The sequence below is a fragment of the Ranitomeya variabilis genome, chromosome 2, assembly GCF_051348905.1.
Source record: "Ranitomeya variabilis isolate aRanVar5 chromosome 2, aRanVar5.hap1, whole genome shotgun sequence".
In the NCBI taxonomy this organism is placed as follows: Eukaryota; Metazoa; Chordata; class Amphibia; order Anura; family Dendrobatidae; genus Ranitomeya; species Ranitomeya variabilis.
In genome coordinates this window covers 236,078,109-236,100,472 of record NC_135233.1, presented here as the reverse complement: position 1 = coordinate 236,100,472, position 22,364 = coordinate 236,078,109, and the positions used below count along the sequence as shown (strand labels likewise).

The 22,364-nt window shown below is 43.9% G+C and overlaps 1 protein-coding gene across 1 annotated transcript; it reads left to right on the top strand.

Annotated features, from left to right (window-relative positions):
• Positions 1–8,626: 8,626 nt before the first annotated feature.
• LOC143805161 (catechol O-methyltransferase A-like) lies at positions 8,627–21,526 on the top strand. The gene is made up of 6 exons (XM_077284109.1): positions 8,627–8,861; positions 10,096–10,214; positions 11,153–11,470; positions 13,300–13,493; positions 18,460–18,591; positions 20,895–21,526. Exons 3-6 carry the CDS (start codon positions 11,197–11,199, stop codon positions 21,072–21,074), a joined length of 780 nt encoding a protein of 259 aa, XP_077140224.1. The 5' UTR covers positions 8,627–8,861; positions 10,096–10,214; positions 11,153–11,196; the 3' UTR covers positions 21,075–21,526.
• Positions 21,527–22,364: the final 838 nt, after the last annotated feature.

Genomic DNA, 22,364 nt, shown 5'->3' with positions numbered 1-22,364 from the left:
TTATATTGGCACAAAGGACTTAATCCAGCAGCGGGAAGCAATCTGGAACAAATTGGATTACAGTTTGTAAGAGGAAGGAGGTGAAGATGCGACTACTACAGAGAGGGATTTATATGTGCATGCATTTCACATAAGAGACAGCGATCTCCTGGGACAGCGTTAGGCCGGTGTCACACTAGCGAGTTTTACGGATGTATGAGAGGCGCAAAAACTACGCATTGCACACGGACCAATGATTATGGGGCAGCTCCTATCTGCCGTATATTTCTCTGCCGTATTTTACGGGCGTAGAAAATCGCAGCATGCTGCGTTTGTCAGCGTATTGCGCAAAAAAATCCGCCAATGAAAGTCAATGGGGGCGAGAAAAATATGGATTACACACGGACCAACAGTGTGACTTGCGAGAAATACGCAGCGGTGTTCTATAGAAAAGCCGGCAATTCAGTGCGATGTACAGTAAAATCACACTGACAGGTTAGAATAGCTAAAATAAATGTCTACACGTAGTATAGGGGTGTGTGTGTATGTATGTATGTGTGTGTGTGTATATATATATATATATATATATATATATATATAATTTTTCATACAGCGCTAGATAGCAGAAAAGCCGGTAATTCAGTTGCCGGCTTTTGCTATCTTCTTCCCAAACTCAACATATGAGCCATGGTTTACATACAGTAAACCTTTTTCATATCCCCCTTTTTTTTTTTTTTTTTTTTCCATATTCCTTACTACTAATGTTAGTAGTGTGTGTAAAGTTTGGGGGCTCTAGCTGTTAAAATAAAGGGTTAAATCGCGGAAAAAAACTGGCGTATGTAGACATTTCTGAAAATCTGTTCCATTCCTCTAAATAGAGTTGAAAACAGAAAACGCACCAAAAGTAGAACACATCCAGCTCCTCGTAACAACCCCCAGCCCCTTATATAACGTTTCCTCCTCTACATATTTTACTATTTAGTTATAGGTAAAGTCTGGCCATTGATTTGGAACAAAAAAATGGAATGTCTTACCAATAAAACATTGTATTACGTTGCTTTTCGGCCTCATGGAGATGGCTCTAATCTTGGTCCATCAGATTGCAAATTTGTTGCCAAAAAAGAAAAAAAGTTTAGTTTAACAGGTTGACGTAATATACTATTTTCCAACAAAACTGTGAGTTGTGCCTCCTCCTCTAGTGTAAGGCTATATGCACATGTCAGGATTTCTTGCAGAAATTTCCTGAACAAAACCGGACATTTTCTGCAAGAAATCCGCATGCAGATTTTTTGTGTGTTTTTTTTGCGGATTTTTCCAGAGGTTCTGGGATGCAATAATATAGTGGGAAATTCGCAAAATAATTAGCATGTTGCGTTTTTCTTTCCGCGATGCGTTGTTTTTTGCAGAAAAAAACGCAACATTTGCACAAAAATTGCGGAATGCATTCTAAATGATGGGATGCATATGTATGCGTATTTTAAGCGTTTTTATAGCGAAAAATCCGGAAGAAATCCTGACGTGTGCACATAGCTTTAAAGTTCTTGTTATCTGTGTCACAATCCTTGCCACCATTAAGTAGAGGGACAATAAAGCCGTTCCCTTCTGGTCCTCTCTCCTGTTGCTTTTAGTGATGATGAATTTTGTACAGAAATGCTATTTACGGTTTGCAATTTTCATTCTATAATAATTGGCAATTTTAGCCAAATCCCACGTGTGTATGGATAATAGAATAATGCGTTTAGAATACCCTTCAGATTATAGCACAATGTCAGGCTGGCTGTCTGCAGCATTTATGCTCTACACACAACTGGAAATATGTTTTTCCCTATTGAATGGGTAAAAAGAAACAGAAGTAACTTGCTGCTGTTAAAAAATAAAAAAAAAATCCAAACTCCTCATATGACTGTAAAATGCTGCAATGTGTCCATATGAGAAAACGCACCAAAAATCTGCTTTAAAAAATGCAGTGTATGAACGTAATTCACAATACATATAACCTGTCCTACTGCAGCAGGTTTCTCCACTAGTGTCTAGTCTTTTTTGCAGTGGTTCTCGCCCACACGATGCAATGCTAGCCGGAGATCGCTAATGTAGCCGCTGGGCATCTACAAGACATAGGCCTAAACCTGAAGCACCCTAACGTTTCATGGGGCTCTTGGTTCAGATCACATCTATTGTGGAGCCCATAGTATGGACACTAGACGAAGGCCGCCTAAAACCAACTGACAGCGTAATTATATGTCGCAACCTTACCAGCTCCTGAGCAGCATGATTACGGTGTGCCCTATGCGAATATACCCATACAATCAGAGAGCACAGAGAATAGTATTAGTGCTCATACTCATTTGTGCAAGAAACGGACGTGAGCAGTCCGATAAAAAATCGCAGCATGCTGCGATTCTCAGACGGGACTCACCAATGTAAGTCGATGGGTGTGAGAAAAAATTCGCACAGCACTTGCACCATGCGAGTGCTGTCCGATTTTTTTTTTTTTTATTATTTTTTTTTACACATCGTTAATTCAGTGCGGTGTACAGTAAAATCACACTGACATGTTAGAATAGATATATACACATAGAATAGATAGATATAGATATATATATATATATATATACACACACACACACACACACACACACACACACACACACCGTATATTGCTCAAAAAAAAAATAAAGGGAACACTAAGATCCCACATCCTAGATATCACTGAATGAAATATTCCAGTTGTAAATCTTTATTCATTACAACGTAAATCACAACTAATATCCCACGGAGGTCTGGAGTTGGAATGATGCACAAAATCAAAGAGGAAAATGAAGTTACAGGCTGATCCAACTTCAGTGGAAATGCCTCAAGACAAGGAAAAGATGCTCAGTAGTGTGTGTGGCCTCCACGTGCCTGTATGATCTCCCTACAATGCCTGGGCATGCTCCTGATGAGGCGGCGGATGGTCTCCAGAGGGATCTTCTCTCAGACCTGGACTAAAGCATCTGCCAACTCCTGGACAGTCTGTGGTGGATGGTGCGAGACATGATATCCCAGATGTGTTCAATCGGATTCAGGGCTGGAGAACGGGCGTGCCAGTCCATAGCTTCAATGCCTTCATCTTGCAGGAACTGCTGACACACTCCAGCCACATGAAGTCTGGCATTGTCCTGCATTAGGAGGAACCCAGGGCCAACCGCACCAGCATATGGTCTCACAAGGGGTCAAAACCCCCCAATTGTAAATGAAACCCTAACCCAAACACACCCCTAACCCTAATCCCAACTTTAACCCTAACCATACCCCTAACCCGAACGTGCCCCTAATCCCAACCACATCCCTAACCAACACAACCCTAACCACACCCCTAACTCCAACACACCCCTTACCCTAATCCCAACCATAACCCTAACCACACCTCTAACCCTGTCACACCCCTAACCCCAATACCAACCGTAAATGTAATCCAAACCCTAACTTTAGCCCCAACCCTAACTGTAGCCCTAACCCTTACTTTAGCCCCAACCCTAACCCTTACTTTAGCCCTAACTGTAGCCCCAATCCTAATCCCAACCCTAGCTTTAGCCCCAACCCTAACTGTAGCCCTAACCCTTACTTTAGCCCCAACCCTAACCCTTTAGCCCTAACTGTAGCCCCAATCCTAACCCTAACTGTAGCCCTTACCCTAACTTTATCCCTAACCCTTACTTTAGCCCCAACTCTAACCCTAACTTTAGCCCCAACCCTAACCCTAATGGGAAAATGGAAATAAATACGTTTTTTAAATTTTATTATTTTTCCCTAACTAAGCGGGTGATGAAGGGGGGTTTGATTTACTTTTATAGCGGGTTTTTTAGCGGATTTTTATGATTGGCAGCTGTCACACACTAAAAGATGCTTTTTGTTTTGCAAAAAATAGTTTTTGCGTCTCCACATTTTGAGAGCTATAAATTTTCCTTATTTTGGTCCACGGAGTCATGTGAGGTCTTGTTTTTTGTGGGGACGAGTTGATGTTTTTATTGGTACCATTTTCGGGCACGTGACATTTTTTCATCGCTTTTTTTTCCGATTTTTGTGAGGTAGAATGAACAAAATACAGCAATTCGTGAATTTCTTTTGGGGGGGGGGTGTTTATACCGTTCCGCGCTTGATAAAATTGATAAAGCAGTTTTATTTTTTGGGTTAGTACGATTACAGCAATACCTCATTTATATCATGTTTTTGCGCTTTTATACGATAAAATAGATTTTATATAAAAAATAATTATTTTTGCATCGCTTTATTCTGAGGAATATAACTTTTTTTTTTTTTTTTGCTGATGATGCTGTATGGCGGCTCATTTTTTGCGGGACAAGATGATGTTTTCAGCTGTACCATGGTTATTTATATCTGTCTTTTTGATCGCGTGTTATTCCACTTTTTGTTCGGCGGTATGATAATAAAGCGTTTTTTGCCTCTTTTTTTTTTATATATTTTACGGTGATCACTGAAAGGGTTAACTAGTGGGACAATTTTATAGGTCGGGTTGTTACGGACACGGCGATACTAAATATGTGTACTTTTATTATTTTATTTTTTTTTATTATTTAGACAAAAATGTATTTATTGGAACAATATATTTTTTTTATCTTTATTTAGGATTTTTTTTTCTTTTTACACTTGTAAATATATATATATATTTTTTTACTTCTGTACATTGCCCCGGGGGGGACATCACATTATAGTGACAGATCGCTGATCTGACACTTTGCAATGCACTGTGTCAGATCAGCGATCTGACAGGCAGTGCAGGGAGGCTTCCTGGCGCCTGCACTGAGCAGGCGTTTGGGAGCCATCTCCCTGCAGGACCCGGAAGCGTTGCTCCGAGGGTCTCAGGGAAGCATGCAGGGAGCCCCCTCCCTGCGTGATGCTTTCCTATGCCGCCGGAACGCTGCGATCATGTTTGATCGCAGTGTTCCGGGGGTTAATGTGCCAGGAGCGGTCTGTGACTGCTCCTGGCACATAGTGCCGGATGTCAGCTGTGATAATCAGCTGACACCTGGCAGCGATCGGCTGTGCTCCCCCCGTGAGCTCGGCTGATAGCATATGACGTACTATCCCGTTGAGGGTCAGATAGGCCCAGGTCACCTCAACGGGATAGTACGTCTAAGGTCAGAGACGGGTTAATAGCCTAGAGAGGGACCATGGTTATTGCCCCCCGGCTAAAAACATCTGCCCCCAGCCACCCCAGAAAAGGCGCATCTGTAAGATGCGCCTATTCCGGCACTTAGCTTCCTTCTTCCCACTGCTCTGTAGCATTGGCATATGGGATAGTAAGGGGTTAATGTCACCTTGCTATTGTAAGGTGACATTAAGCCTGGTTAATAATGGAGAGGTCTCAATAAGATACCTATCCATTATTAATCCAATAGTCTGAATGGGTTAAACACATTTACAACCCGGAGCGGTGGTAATGCGACCGCTCCCGGCTGTAACGACTGGGGAATGAATGAAATGCAGGGAGCGGATCTTCGGTGACTTGCGGTGCCGTCATTGAAGCTGCGCCCCCTGGCAGCATAAACTCTGTAGCGTGGGAAAATATTCAGAAACAGTAAGTAATAAAGATATATTAAAATATTCTCTCTTTATTCTGGCATTTGGCAAATAATAATTATGGTAATCCTGATTGACCTAAAATGGGAAAGCTTTAGGGCTTGTTCACACTGTGCTTTTTTTGCTGCGGATTTTTCAGCTGCGGATTTGTAAAACCCGCAGTGCAAAACGGCGGTGGTTTTCCCTGCGGTTTTTTGTGCGGTTTCTACTGCGGATTCCACTGCGGGTTTCCAACTGCACTTTCCTATTGGTGCAGGTGGAAAACCGCTGCGGATTCCGCAGAAAGAATTGACATGCTACTTCTTTTTTTCCGCAGAAAATCAGCGCGGATTTTCAAGCGGAAAAACGCAAAGTGGGCACAGCGGTTTTTGTTTTCCATAGGGTAACATTGTACTGTATCCTGCATGGAAAACTGCTGCGGATCCGCAGCTGCAAATCCGCTGCGGATCCGCAGCAAAAACCGCAACGTGTGAACATAGCCTTATGCTGATTTCATGTCAGATATTGAGAAAAACCTGCAGATGTGTCTTTTTATATAGTGCATGTAACTGTCTAGTTTCAACTGGGTATATATATACAGAGTGGTCCAAAAGTAGGTGACCAGTATATGCAATAGGGTTATGAAGGGGGAGATTTATCAAACATGGTGTAAAGTGAAACTGACTCCGTTGCTCTTAGCAACGAATCAGATTCCACTTTTCATTCTTCACAGACTCTTTGGAAAATGAAAGGTGCAATCTGATTGGTTGCTAAGGGCAACTGAGACACTTTCACTTTACACCATGTTTGATAAATCTCCCCCTTCCTAACCCTATTATACTTACTGTCCACCTACTTTTAGACCACCCTGTATATATATATATGTGTGTGTGTGTGTGTGTGTATATATGTATATTTATACACTTGCTTTGGCAAAACTGATGTGTATTTGGTCCTGCCAATAAAGCTTCTTTGAATCTTGAATATATATATATATATATATATATATATATATATATATATATATATATATATATATATATGTCTAGTGAAGAATATTTCTTTTGAAAACGATGTGTAAATGACACAGCGAATTGTTCTATGTAAAAACTCATGTTAAAATTGCATTGCAGTCAGATGTAAATCGGATGCTAGGTGTGTCTTACTTTTCTGGACCAAAATCAGACCTTTTTTCACGGTGATGGGTACGAGCTCTAAGCTTGTTTATTTGTAATATTTTGCCATATATTATACGAATAAGTTGCATAACCAATTTTATTTGTATGGAAGCCAGAAAGGTGATTAGCAGATTACTTCCAGTCTGGCCTCATCGGGGTAAGCCGTGCCTGGCCATGAGAGCCATCCATATGGTGGTCCGAGAGCAGTTCTTCTTTCTGGTTCTTAGGGGTGAGGCCTTTTTAGAAACCCAACAGCCTCATATGCAGCTGGTGAAATAAGTATTGAACACATCACCAATTTTCTAAGTAAATATATTTCTAAAGGTGCTATTGACATGAAATTCTCATTAGATGGTACTAACATCAACATCACATCCAATCCACACAGGCAAAGAAATCGTACTATAGATGTCCATAAATAAAGTTATGGGTAATAATGAGAAGTGACACAGGGAAAAGTATTAAACACATGCGAAAGAGAGACGCAAAAAGCCATGGAAAGTCCTGACACCAACTGAGATCTACCAGTAATTAGAAAGCAATCCTTCCATTTAGTGAGAAATAATATCAGCTGATGGCCTATAGAAAGTTGTCTCATTACCAAGGTGCCACACCGGAAACATCTTATGGTGGGTAAATCCAGTGGTCCCCGATGAATGAATGAATTCTACACCAAGAAGGTGCATTTCTGAAGCAAATAGTGACATACAGAAGATTTAACAAAGGGTAATGTCTGCATCCAAAAGAATAAAACTAAAGCCTGTGAATGAGAAAACTCCTCCATTTTGCTGGTTCTGTGAAATGCTGTTGATTTTACATTTATAAAGCCCAGGGTAAATGAGGTGTGATTCTCGGGATAAGGGCTTGTTTCCATGTGAGAGAAACACGTCCGTGTCTCGCATGTGGAAACCAAGCTGTGGCGTCGGCACAGAGCGGAGCATGCGGCCGCATAGGAACACATGGAGCTGCACGCTCCGCTCCAAAGTGCCGGCGCCAGAGCTTGGTTTCCACATGCGAGACACGGACGTGTTTCTCGCAAATGGAAACAAGCCCTAAGTCCCTCTCTGTGTGTCCTGAATAATACAGGTGCAGGGGCATCAGGCTATTCCCTATTAGGGTATGTGCACACGCTGCGGACTGTTGTGCGTTTTTTTCCGCACTGATTTTGATAAATCCGCAGGGCAAAAACATTGTGTTTTTCCTGCGGATTTATTGCAGATTTACCGCGGTTTTTGTGTGGTTTCTACTGCGGTTTTCTAATATGGAGCAGGTGCAAAACTGCTGCGGAATCCGCACAAACAATTGACATGCTGTGGAAAATAAACCGCTGCGTTTCAGTGCGTTTTTTTCCGCATGTGCACTGTGGTTTTTATTTTCCATAGGTTAACATGGTACTGTACAACGCATGGAAAACTGCAAAACGCTGCGGATCCGCAGTAAAAACCGCAACGTGTGCACATGGCCTTAATAGCTGTAATCCTGCTGCTGCTTTTACTGTAGATACTTCTTTCATCGTCTATTCTAAGGCTATGTGCACAAGTGGATTTGACTGTGGAATTTTCTGCGCCGATCCTGCATTTCTTGGCAGAAAATGCAGGTCAGAATCAGCGCTTTTTTTGCAGTTTTTTGTGTTTTTTTTATGGATTTGGCTTGCTGCTGATTTATTTGTGTATTTTTTTTTTTTTTTTTACCCCTGTGGATTTCTATTATGGAATGGGTTCAGAAACGTAGCAGATCCGCAAAAAGAATTGACATGGTCCTTTTTTTTTAATCTACATTTTCCGTGCAGATTTTTCCGCACCATCAGCACAGCATTTTTCTTTCCCATTGATTTACGTTGTACTGTAAATCACTTGTGGATCTGCAGCGAATCTGTGCGGGAAAATTCGCTGCAGATCCGCAGGAAATCTGCAACGTGTGCACATAGCCGTGTCTGCATTCATTAGAAATCTCATGGTCCAGAATTGTGGCGTCTGCAGAGTCTCCTTCCTCCTGGCCTTTCTGTGTAATCCGCCCCTGACCCTCCTGACTATTGCAGAACACGAGGCATCGTCCGGCTGCTGCTGGGAACAACGTGCTGTGCGCCTCTCTTCAGCTTTCATGGTGATGAAGGAAGCTGTGGAGGAATTGCTGCAGGACTACAAGGTTTGTGGGATCTGGTCACTGGTTCTGGGAAGTGCTCTGACATACTGGAAACGCAAAGTCTGCAGCGGAAATACAGCGGCGCTGCGGATTTACAATCCACTTCATGTTTGTGGGTTTCACTCTTTGCAATACAAGGGGTTAAACCTGCAGCGATTCAGCGGTGAAATTCCCATGATTTGTAGCAGATGATGGAGTCACGTGTCGGACACAACGCACTATGGCGATCGCTGGTGAATCGACACCAATTCAGAAAATCTATTTTTCATTTTATTTAGCAAAACTATCACTCTCAGCAAGTCAAAGTTTGGTGAGAGTTGTCATTTTGCAATGAAAAAAAAAAAAGCCACAGATCGCTGTCCACGTGGACTACAGATGTAAGAAGAATCCTGCACAGATAAGATGCTGGCAGAAATCTGTCAGTGGATGCTGGGAGTTGTAGTTCTATAACATTGAGAGATTGCAGTTGGATGAAGGTGGGGTAGTGACAAGCACCGTCAGGGGTCTAAAACCTGCCCCACACCAATTGCTGAGAATCAGGGCATGCTGGGAGTTGTAGTTGGATGAAGGTGGGGTAGTGACATGCACCGTCAGGGGTCTAAAACCTGCCCCACACCAATTGCTGAGAATCAGGGCATGCTGGGAGTTGTAGTTGGATGAAGGTGGGGTAGTGACATGCACCGTCAGGGGTCCAAAACCTGCCCCACACCAATTGCTGAGAATCAGGGCATGCTGGGAGTTGTAGTTGGATGAAGGTGGGGTAGTGACATGCACTGTCAGGGGTCTAAAACCTGCCCCACACCAATTGCTGAGAATCAGGGCATGCTGGGAGTTGTAGTTGGATGAAGGTGGGGTAGTGACATGCACTGTCAGGGGTCTAAAACCTGCCCCACACCAATTGCTGAGAATCAGGGCATGCTGGGAGTTGTAGTTTGACAACAGTCGGAGTGCCGCAGGTTGCTGACCCGTGTGCGAAGTGATTGCCGCATTCTGTAGAGATAATGGCCTCTCCAGTCAATCCCACATTGTACAAGAATGGCTCTACCCCTAAGATCAGCATCGGGGCTCAGATGCCAGACTAGGATCGGAGCTTATGGATTGTAGATATGAGATAATTATCACTTATTTTGGAATTGATTTCCTAACTACAATCCAAAGAGTGAATTCTGGGCCTTGTAGTTCCTGCCACCAACCTACTGGCACTGATGAATGAATTCTGACATTTCCCTTCCTATAGGTGGCTGCTGTGGAGTGGAGGGAAGGCGGGCAGTGAAGATCTGGACTTCTCCTCCTCCTTCCTGTAAGATCATATACATCGGCTGGAGACTCACCGGATAGGAAAATCCACATTTCTCAGTAAGTGACTGTCCTGTGTCATGAGCGGAGTGACAGCAAGCAGAGGTAGTGCTCCATAGTAACGTCCCTATGCTGGGAGCTGACCCCCGTGTCTGCATCGTTCCTCCATACTCCTCTTCCTTTTCTTATGATGTTCCTTTCAACCCGGTTTGTAACATTCAGTCTCCTGTTGTGGATGGCGGCTAATCCCTGACAATGGAGGTAGAAGAATACTGCGAGGCACAGCGGCCCCTGATCACAATGATTCCTTTATGGGGAGAAGGTTTTGCAAAAATTCTAAGATTTCCGGCTATGTTGTAACCTCTGCGGTCAGGTCACCCCTCCTCCTATAGGAAATGGCTGCGGCTGCACAGTGGTCGCGGTACAGCCCACCACATTCCATACCGTGTAATAAGAACAAGTTCAGTACCGTATATATAATCTTATATCATATACTCCCATTCAATTCCTCTGCTTGTTTTACCGAAGATTTCTCCCATCTGGAGGTTTGCTACAGTGGTCTGGTCTGGGAAATCCTTTTAATATGATTTACTTGTGCTGATCAGTGATGAGCGAATATACTCCTTACTCGAGATTTCCCGGGCACGCTCGGGGGTCCTCCGAGTATTTTTTTAGTGCTCAGAGATTTAGTTTATAGCTCTGCAGCTGAATGATTTACATCTGTTAGCCAGCATAAGTACATGTAAGGATTCCCTAGCAACCAGGCAACCCCCACATGTACTTATGCTGGCTAACAGATGTAAATCATTCAGCTGCGGCGATGAAAACAATCTCCGAGCACTAAAAAAATACTCGGAGGACCCCCGAGCATGCTCGAGAAATCTCGAGTAACGAGTATATTTTCTCATCACTAGTGCTGATACATTGTAGCAAAATATCAGTTCAGGAGAGATAAGATAAGACCTATACTGACAGTGTGATTCTCGTGCCTGATCCAGGTTCGGGTCTTGTCCTGTGCTTGGTTCCTGACACTCGTCACGTGATGGTGACTATGGTCCTGACTTTCCTGGCCCTGCTGGCGTGCATCGTCCTCATCGTTGTCTGGCGCGTGCGTACCGATGGTGAGTGGGCGCTCTGGTGGCACGATAACTACCTGGAACGAATACGAGACTTTCTATCTGGAACCACTCGGCCGATGCGGATCCTGCACTATGTACAGCGCAGTGCCAAGTATGGAGATGTCCTCAGTGTCATTTCTGCCATAGATTCCTTTTGCTCCAAGGTGGAATGGGCCATGAATGTTGGAGATAAGAAAGGTAAGTAACTTTATCCTCTTAATTACCTGTCCTGAACGCTGACGGCAGTATTATAGTAGTTATATTCTTGTACATAGGGGCAGTAGTATAGTAGTTATATTCTTGTACATAGGAGCAGTATTATAGTAGTTATATTCGTGTACATAGGGGGCAGTATTATAGTAGTTATATTCTTGTACATAGGGGCAGTATTATAGTAGTTATATTCTTGTACATAGGGGGCAGTATTATAGTAGTTATATTCTTGTACATAGGAGCAGTAGTATAGTAGTTATATTCTTGAACATAGTGGACAGTATTATAGTAGTTATATTCTTGTACATAGGGGGAGTATTATAGTAGTTATATTTGTGTACATAGGGGCAGTATTATAGTAGTTATATTCTTGTACATAGGGGCAGTAGTATAGTAGTTATATTCTTGAACATAGTGGACAGTATTATAGTAGTTATATTCTTGTACATAGGGGGAGTATTATAGTAGTTATATTTGTGTACATAGGGGCAGTATTATAGTAGTTATATTCTTGTACATAGGGGCAGTAGTATAGTAGTTATATTCTTGAACATAGTGGACAGTATTATAGTAGTTATATTCTTGTACATAGGGGGAGTATTATAGTAGTTATATTTGTGTACATAGGGGCAGTATTATAGTAGTTATATTCTTGTACATAGGGGGAGTATTATAGTAGTTATATTTGTGTACATAGGGGCAGTAGTATAGTAGTTATATTCTTGTACATAGTGGGCAGTAGTATAGTCGTTATATTCTTGTACATAGGAGCAGTATTATAGTAGTTATATTCTTGTACATAGTGGGCAGTATTATAGTCGTTATATTCTTGTACATAGTGGGCAGTATTATAGTAGTTATATTCTTGTACATAGGGGGCAGTATTATAGTAGTTATATTCTTGTACATAGGGGACAGTATTATAGTAGTTATATTCTTGTACATAGGGGACAGTATTATAGTAGTTATATTCTTGTACATAGGGGACAGTATTATAGTAGTTATATTCTTGTACATAGGGGCAGTATTATAGTAGTTATATTCTTGTACATGGGGCAGTAGTATAGTAGTTATATTCTTGTACATACGGGGCAGTAGTATAGTAGTTATATTCTTGTACATAGGGGGCAGTAGTATAGTAGTTATATTCTTGTACATAGGGGCAGTATTATGGTAGTTATATTCTTGTACATAGGGGCAGTAGTATAGTAGTTATATTCTTGTACATACGGGGCAGTAGTATAGTAGTTATATTCTTGTACATAGGGGGCAGTAGTATAGTAGTTATATTCTTGTACATAGGGGCAGTATTATAGTACTTGTATTCTTGCACATAGTGGGCAGTAGTATAGTAGTTATATTCTTGTACATAGTGGGCAGTATTATAGTAGTTATATTCTTGTACATGGGGCAGTAGTATAGTAGTCATATTCTTGTACATAGAGGGCAGTATTATAGTAGTTATATTCTTGTACATAGGGAGCAGTATTATAGTAGTTATATTCTTGTACATAAGGGGCAGTATTATAGTAGTTATATTCTTATACATAGGGGCAGTATTATAGTTGTAATATTCTTGTACATAGGGGCAGTATTATAGTAGTTATATTCTTGTACATTGGGGAAGTACCTCAGTGAGGGTGACACTGATGGAAACTTTGTTCTATATTCTGAAATATATTAATAATACTTACGGTAAATAAATTTGAAATCTATAAGAATGTACTATTTCCTCTGGCATTGCAGTTATCACTCCTCAGATAAAGTAATTGTAAACCATTCCGTGTCCCCTCTTTTCCATATTCTTTTGCCAGGTGAGATCCTTGATGCGGTGGTATTGGAGACTCGCCCTCGTTACGTACTGGAGCTTGGCACATACTGTGGATATTCAACCATGAGGATTGCCCGTCTGCTTCCCCCTGGTGCACGACTTATTACTATAGAAATGAACTCTCACTATGCCCAGGTGGCTAAGGAGCTGTTTCAGCATGCAGGTCTGGATGCACAGGTGGGGAGTGGTGGCATTGTACCCAGGATATTGGGCAGCAGCCTTTCCATATCATCATGTCTTATTCATCTTTCTGTCTTTTTTTTTTTTCTGTCATACACTGCACCTAATTTTTCCATTCCTGCCACCTGTAGCTGCCCCCTATATCCGATGTCCCATTACCTCCCACTCCTCCCTCTTGCTGTCAGGCAGAGCAGAATGCCATGCAGTCCACTTGCCAGCAGCGTAAGTGGCGCCTCCAAGAGGCTCTTCTCTATACCACACTACAGTGTCTGCAGCTGCCACTTCAGCTGTTTTCTCGTTGCCCTCAATCCCCCCTGATTTCTTCCTCGCTTTCTGCCCAGGATAAATCTGCAGAGAAGCGGCCAGCAGGTCCGACGTGCAAGGTGAGATCCCGAGCCCTGTAGGATTTACAAGCTGGTGTTATTGCTTGGGAGTGTGTTGGAGCAAATGAGTTCAGCCCGGATTGATTTAATGGTGTTACAGGAGATGGATTTTGGATTAAGTCAGACCATTTTGTACAGGTCCCACCTTTCTCCTTGGTTCCTATTTCAGGACCAACTACAATTGCCCTCAATAATATGCCAGCCATAAATGTCTCCATAACATTATCATCATAGGAGTGGCATCCAAAACAGTGCTCCATATACATAGGGGCCAGATGAAGAATGCCAGCCATGAATGCCTCAAGTGTCACTACTATACTGACCATAGGCGCCCAAGTCGTACACCTATAATAGTGCCCGACATGTATGCCTTCATAACAGTATCATATGGGAGTTTCACCCAAAACAATGCCAACCACGAATGCCCACATTGCACAATCTTCCCAAGAATAAAAAAAGACACACCCAAAACAATGCCCCTATAAAAGCGCCAGCCATGAATGCCTCCATAAGTGTCAGCAGTTACTGACCATGGGCATCCAAAATAATACCCCCACAAGATTGGAAATAGCATTTTATGAAGTTTGGCGCTTTACCACCTGGGTACACTTTTATTGCAGAGGCTCTAAAGAGAACGTCTCTACCAAACCCCCCTCTCCCACGGGGCCTGATAACAGGACTGTCGTCACTACCTCCCCCCTCCCATGGGGCCTGATAACAGGACTGTCGTCACCACCTTCCCCCCATGGGGCTTGATAACAGGACTGTCGTCACAACCTCCCCCCATGGGGCCTGATAACAGGACTGTCGTCACCACCTCCCCCTCCATGGGGCCTGATAACAGGACTGTCGTCACCACCTCCCCCCATGGGACCTGATAACAGGACTGTCGTCACCACCTCCCCCCATGGGACCTGATAACAGGACTGTCGTCACCACCTCCCCCCATGGGACCTGATAACAGGACTGTCGTCACCACCTCCCCCCATGGGACCTGATAACAGGACTGTTGTCACCACCTCCTCCCCCATGGGGCCTGATAACAGGACTGTTGTCACCACTTCCCCCCATGGGGACTGATAACGGGACTGTCCCCACCACCTCCTCCCCCATGGGGCCTGATAACAGGACTGTCGTCACCACCTTCCCCCCCATGGGGCCTGATAACAGGACTGTCGTCACCACCTCCCCCCTTGGGGTCTGATAACAGGACTGTCGTCACCACCTCCCCCCTTGGGGTCTGATAACTGGACTGTCGTCACCACCTTCCCCCCCATGGGGTCTGATAACAGGACTGTCGTCACCACCTCCCCCCCCCTTCCCCCATGGGGCCTGATAACAGGACTGTCGTCACCACCTCCCCCCCCCCCCCATGGGGCCTGATAACAATTAATGTTCGCCGTGGAGCGAAGCAGCTGACAACAATTTACAAGTCAATGCTTGGTTCCGATGAGAGTATCCGGCTATCCCCCTCTCCATTATCCGTGCCCGTCCCCATTATGCCTTGGCCAGGGAAGACCGGCCCTGTGTAGAAGAGTAACTTTACTCTTGGGGATACAGCCGAGTTTCATTGCACAGGGATCAGACCTGTATGAAAGGCGTCAGGTAAATGAGCGTTTATCATCGCGGATCTCCAGTGAAGTCAAACCTAAGAAGGGAAGAAGGATCTCATCGATGTGACAGCAGAGCCTTGGAACAGTATAATCTTTCATCTGCTACCGGGCAAGAACCAATCGAGTGTGCATGATCCAAATCCAAAGTCAGAATTGTTGTAACACGACAGGAAATTTTGTAATACATACATTTCCCAAATGAATTAGGCACTTGGAAAGCGTTGAATCATTTTGTAGAAGCCGGATTTTACTCCAACATTTACCTGAATTATATCAAATTTTTCATAGTAAACAGTATATGAAAATGGAATAGCAACATTTCATAAAGTCTCGAATTCCAGTTTAAATGTCTGACTTGAGCAAGGCCCAGTACTGTTAGTGCTTCAGGCATCTGCTTTAACTCTTGTGATCGGTCATGTCTGCCATCTTTGTGGGATTCCAGCAGCATTGATATCTTCTCCATTGTTGAAATCTCTTTTTGGAACCGGCACTGGGTGGAAAAAAGTCATGATGGGAATGTAAGGAATGTATTTTCAATGACCAGCTTGTTGTCTACTAGTTCAGCACAGCTTACAGGAAAGTTCTGGCTGTGAGTTTCAGAGGGGTCAGTTCTGTTCAGAATGTGTCATCGTGCATTAGTTTCTTGATTTCGGGGCCAATAACCATTCCGGCCTTTATTTTAGCCTCCGTTTTGAGTGTGCTGAACTTCTTGAAATACTGGAAACCATTTTTCCATTGTGATAATTTGCAACTACAAAATATTTTATTAAACCAAGTTTAGTGTGAAGTGGTGGAAGATGAACCTGAAGTGGACGGACCAGTGATTTGTACATTGTACCGACCACTGAGGGGCCACTGCCTCATTGTGTAATGGTTGCTGTCATCGCGGCACAAGAGCCGCATCCTTGGTGTCCCGTGACTGTAGGCCGAGCAGCACTGCTGCCACTTTCAGGTTAACACCAATGTTCCATTTATGTTCTGAGTATTTGACCATTTTTTTTGTTCACTCTATAGAAGCGCGGGTCTCTTTCACTGTAACCACATGAGCCAACGGAACAGATAGTTTTTCGTTACCATTGTGCAACCAGACAGCTGTCAGACTCGTTTAGCTAGAGTCTATGAATGGCCTCCATTCATCGGGATCACGTGCACCATCTAACTCCACCATAAGACCATGTACACCAGTGCAGAGACACCCATCGCTTTCCAGTACATAGCATGTGACGCTGCACTGCCTCGTTGTAGCAGATTCCATTCCCGGAGTCCAGAAGCTAATTAGCCATTCTGACTTTTCTTTAGATAATGACTAGTGATGAGCGAATATACTCGTTACTCAAGATTTCCCGAGCACACTCGGGTGACCTCCGAGTATTTTTTAGTGCTCGGAGATTTAGTTTTTATTGCCCCAGCTGAATGATTTACAGCGTAGGAAAATCTCTGGGGTCTCTGCTATCTGGGATAGCTGAGACCCCGGAAAACATGATTCGGGTCAGTTTTTACCGACCCCAGTCATGTGATCGCCGTTATTCACTGCATAACGGCGATCACAACAAAAAAAAAAGCTTGATTTTTCATCCATTTCTCTCTCCTCTGATGTGATCTAGCATAACAGAGGAGAGAGAAATGGGGTACCCTGAGCCCTCCACCCCCGTACCTCAACCATCCCCAAATCCTCCTGCTCCGTCCCCCGGCCCTCCGCGTCATCTTCCTGGAAGAAAATGGCTGAGATCTGCCGGCCAGCACCAGGCAACAATAACATTATTTTTCTAGTGGTTCATTTTGATCACTGTGATAGACCCTATGAAAGTGATCAAAATAAAAAATAGTAAATCAAACCCCCCTCACCCCCTTATTTAGAAAATAAATAATAAAATTAAATTTTTTTAATTTTTTTTCCCACTCTTTGCAGTTAGGGTTGTTAGGGCTGTGTTAGGGTTGGAGTTAGAATTGGGGGGGTTTCCACTGTTTAGTTACATCAGGGGGTCTCCAAACACGACATGGCGTCTGATCTCGATTCCAGACAATTTTGTATTCAAGAAGTCAAACGGTGCTCCCTCCCTTCTGAGCCCTGCCGTGCGCCCAAGCAGTGGCTTTCCCCCACATACGGGGAATCGGTGTACTCAGGAGAAAATGGACCACAAAATTTGTTGTGCAATTTCTCCTGATACCCTTGTGAAAATAAAAAAGTTTGGGTCTAAAGTAATTTTTTTGTGAAAAAAGTTACATTTTTTTTCCTTCCACATTGCTTTAGTTCTCATGAAGCACCTAAAGGGTTCTTGAATGTGGTTTTGCTCACCTTGCGGGGTGCAGTTTTTAGAATGGTGTCACTTTTGGGTATTTTCTGTCATGTACACCCCTCAGTCACTTCAAATGTAAGGTGGTCCCCAAAAAAAACGGTTTTGTAAATGTTGTTGGAAAAATGAGAAATTGCTGGTCAACTTTTAACCCTTATAACTTCCTAACAAAATTATGTTTCCAAAATGGTGCTGGTGTAAAGTAGACGTGGTAAATGTTATTTATTAACTATTTTGTGTGACACGACTCTCTGATTTAAGGGCACAGAAATTAAAATGTTAAAAATGGCTCCATTTTTTAAATTTTTGCCCCAAATTTTTTATTTTTTTTTCCATAAATAAATGCAAGTCTTATCGAAGAAATGTTATCTGGAGCGGGTAATTGGTGTGTCTCATTTATCTGAGGCAGGAGTGTAAGATAGGGGTGCAGGGCCACATCTGCCCTGGGGGTGGCGGTGGGGTTTCAGAAGTAGATAGCGGAGTATAGCAGATTACAATCCAATTATTGAGCTCTACTGGCGACTATAATAATTATATGGCTTTCCCAGAGTCCTGAATGGCAAGTCTGCTGTAAGAGTCTGGGAATTTTCTCTTGCTCTATTGTTTTCTACCCAGCTTTTCTAAGACCAGATAGACCTGGGACTTGTGTGGTGATACACTTTTTCTCCCCTAGGTGGAGCTGTTGCTGGGATCCAGCTCTGTCCTGATTCCACAACTGAAAAAGAAACTGGATATAGACAAGTTTGACCTTGTGTTCATAGACCACTGGAAAGTCAGCTACCTCCCCGACACCAGACTGCTGGAGGTGAGTGCACGGCTGTGTCCACCCCCCGGAAACACCAGTCACACAGGGCTGGTGACTAGCTCCGCATTTCATTTAGGAAACGCAGCACAATTATTACTTCTTCATATTTCAAGATCTTTTGTTGCTGTCAGTGAATGAAAACACTGAATCACAGGTGCTCACACGGGTGCATAGTTTAAAGGATCGCACCCAGATGAGGGGTACACATAGAAATCTGGGGGACCCGGAGCAGGACTGGCTCCAATTTTTCATGGGCCCTGGGCGAAAGAGTCCCGGTGGGCCCCTATAACACATACCACAATTCATAATGCACAGATACGGCAGAGAAATATAGGTATAGTACAATGCCAAAGATTTCACTTACTTCTTACATTACATGAGTGATATCTATTGTACATTTTACATTAGCTCAGAAACCGGACAGTATAGTCCTCTATACAGAATAATGAGCCCCATATATTGCTCCAAACAGAATAATGAGCCCCATTTATTGCCCCATACACTATAATGGCCCCATATAGTGCTCCATACAGTATAATTGGCACCACATAGTCCTCTATACCGAATAATAAGTCCCACATTATACTCCAAACAGAATGAGCCCCATATATTCCCCCATACAGTATAATGGCCCCATATAGTGCTTCATACAGTATAATTGGCACCACATAGTCCTCTATACAGAATAATGAGCCCCATATATTGCTCCATACAGTATAATAGGCAGCACGCAGTACTCCATACAGAATGAGCCCTCATATAATGCTCCATACAGTATATGATCGGCCCCATACACTATACGGAGTCCCATATATTGCTCCATACAGAATGGGCCCCATATGATGCTCCTTACAGAATGGGTCCCATATAATGCTCCTTGCAGTATATGATTGGCCCCATATAATGCTCCAAAAATAATTGGTCCCATAAGATGCTCCATATATAATTGGCCATATAAAATGCTCCATACATAATTAGTCCCATAAGATGATTCATATATTATTGGCCCCATATACTGCTCCATATAGAATTGGCCCCATAAGAAGCTCCCTATAGAATTAGCCCCATATAATTCTCCATATATGGGCCCCTTCTGATGGTCTCCATATATTGCTCCAAATATATATATAAAAAAAAAATGAAATACTCACCTCTCGTTGCTTGTCGCTGCTCTGCTCTGGACTCCTCACCGTCTTCCTGCTCTCTGTGCTGTGACTGCTCAGGCAGAGGGCGCACACTGGTGACATCATCGCGCCCTCTGACCTGAACGTCACAGTCAGAGGATGGAAGACGCTGCAGCGCTGGAACCGGGAGAGGTAAGTATCGCAAGTGCCGGGGCCCGGAGCGGAGGGGGGAATGTCCACTCGCGGGGGCCGGCACCAAGTTCCCATAGCACTAGTGTCCCCGACGGCGAGTTGGCCCCCCTGCCTGCTCAGGGCCCCGGCACTTGCCCGGGTGCTGACACCAGCCTTGACCCAGAGCCAAGGTCTGACGTTGCTCCCTCCTATGGGTTTCCAGATGCCATTTAATAACCTATCCGATTCCGGAAAGCGCGTCGTAGCCTAATGGGAGATACATGAGGCCCCCGTTTAACCAGTTAGATGCCAAAGTCACTGTCCACTATACCATGTAAAGCGTTACACTGCTGCGACCACAACTAACCCCAAATTACTGGCAGGTATCTGTTGTGTAAAATGGCTGCCCCCCGCTGGGTACCAAGCCATACAAGTCCTCCAGACCATGGCCATGCATATATGGCGAATGCTGGGAGAAAGGTAGCGCCCGGCAGTAGGTGGGACCGTTCTGCTTCGGACCCCCTAGCCGCCGTGTGACCGGCCACCACCACACCACTGAACTTACTTTACAAATTTTGTATAAAAATCGCCCACAAACCGCAGGACACTTCTTCATCCTGCAAATACGGGTCTGATTCACCTGAGGATCAGCGGCAATATAAGTGGGAAATCCCAGACAAAAATGACACCACACATTTTTCCAAATTGTTCTCTTGTCACTTGCTGGGGTGGTGGGAGGCGCTAGGATGATTTACGCCATTTTCTCTGTATCTTCATGTGATGCACTAGGGATAAAAAAAAAAGTAAACTTTGCAGTGAAACTAAAGCATCTACCTCTGATTTGGCTCCTGCGTGCTCTGATTGCCCCATACGTCCTGCATCATTGGAGGCTTGCTGCAGCCTTACTTTTGCTTGCCTGCTCCGCCATCTGCGTGTTGTACCTTCTTGCTCACCTGCTCCTGGCATGGCGTCGTCACCAATGTCGTAACCTTCCATTTTCTTCCTCAGGAATGCGAATTGTTAAAAGCCGGCTCTGTTCTCCTGGCCGATAACGTGACTTGTCCTGGAGCCCCCGATTATCTGGAGTATGTGAGGAACAGCCCTCGCTACCGGAGCCAGTATTTCCCATCACAGCTGGAGTACCTGCAGGTGGAGGATGGCGTGGAGAAATCCGTCCTCTTGGGGTAATGCCAATCCATGTATTACCCAACGAGCTTGGCTCCTCCGGCCCAGACTGGTGGCCTAGGCGTACAGGGGGAGGCTGGTGGGCATCAAGTTCCCATTTTCCTGCCTCCTTCAATGTATAGAGTAGATTGCGCTGGCGCCAGGGGGCAATGTGACGTCATCGTGGTATCACCGTCCGATGGGTCTGGTCACATCTGTTCTCCGCCATCTAATGATTTACCAGCAAATATATATTGACTGCAAATAGAAATGTCCAACGTCGCTCAGCTGCTCGGCTCCCTGGAAATAACTACATGGATAATATAAGAACACTTTACATCTAAAAGACAAAAAATAAAATTTAGTGTTTTCTGTTAAATGGTTCCTCTACGGTCAGACTTTCTAGTGTGATAAATAGACAATATGCAGATTCCTTACATGTTGTATTACCCCTATAAAATCTTTCTCAAATTCCACTACTAGGTGTCTCTCCTGCTGTCTGACTTGCTGTCCACTGCCTGTTGTCAAGTGAAATCTGTCTCTAATAGCAGAAAGACTTGGAATAGAGGAAGTGGGGGTGGGGCTTTGAAGCTGCACAGGAAATGGGGTGGGACTTTGATGCTGCACAGGAAGTGGGGGTGTGGCTTTCCATGCAGGAAGTGAGGGCGGAGTTCAGTTTTTCCTCCTGCTCATTGGCCACAATGTATACAGGTGTAAAGGAAAGGCCGGCCTTCAGTTCAGGGCACCCAAGCCATTGGACAATAGCATGTGCAGAGCATACTGTGAAGTGAGGGAAAAGACAATCCAGCTCCTATAACGCTGCCAGAATGCTGGAAATAGAAATTACCCTCTGATAAAGAAAACTTCATGTTAAATACTAGAAGAGTCAGGAAGTTCCTTTATGTATGACCAACAGATCAAATCCCCAAGGTACCAAGAAGAGCGATGTGGGAACCACCTGAGAAAGAGGTCCGCTGGGAATAAAGTACAATCTACCTTATTCATCAGCATCCTTGGCACAGCACACTCGCATCGCTCCCTTTGGTACATAGATGTTGGTCTATTCACCCAGCGGAGCAGCAGCGGCAGGGGTGTTGTCATCTAAGGCTATTCAATTGCATGTGATTTGGTTTATGTCCTATGTGCACTTTTTGTCAATCACAAGTCTATCAAATCTTCAAGGTGTCATCAATGTAAAATGGAAGACTATTCGATAATTAGGATTGCCACGCAAGCCTTATTAAACGGGTGGGGCTGCAGGTCCTCTGCTTTATGGTTGTGATAATGCGCTTCTGCCAGTTAGGTGTAAGGGTT

Coding starts and splice junctions, on each gene's coding strand:
- LOC143805161 (XM_077284109.1), top strand. CDS start 11,197: ATGGTGACTATGGTCCTGACTTTCCTGGCCCTGCTGGCGTGCATCGTC. Junction 13,494..18,459: donor ATGCAGGTCTGGATGCACAG/GTGGGGAGTGGT, acceptor TTTCTCCCCTAG/GTGGAGCTGTTGCTGGGATC. Junction 18,592..20,894: donor CCGACACCAGACTGCTGGAG/GTGAGTGCACGG, acceptor TTTCTTCCTCAG/GAATGCGAATTGTTAAAAGC.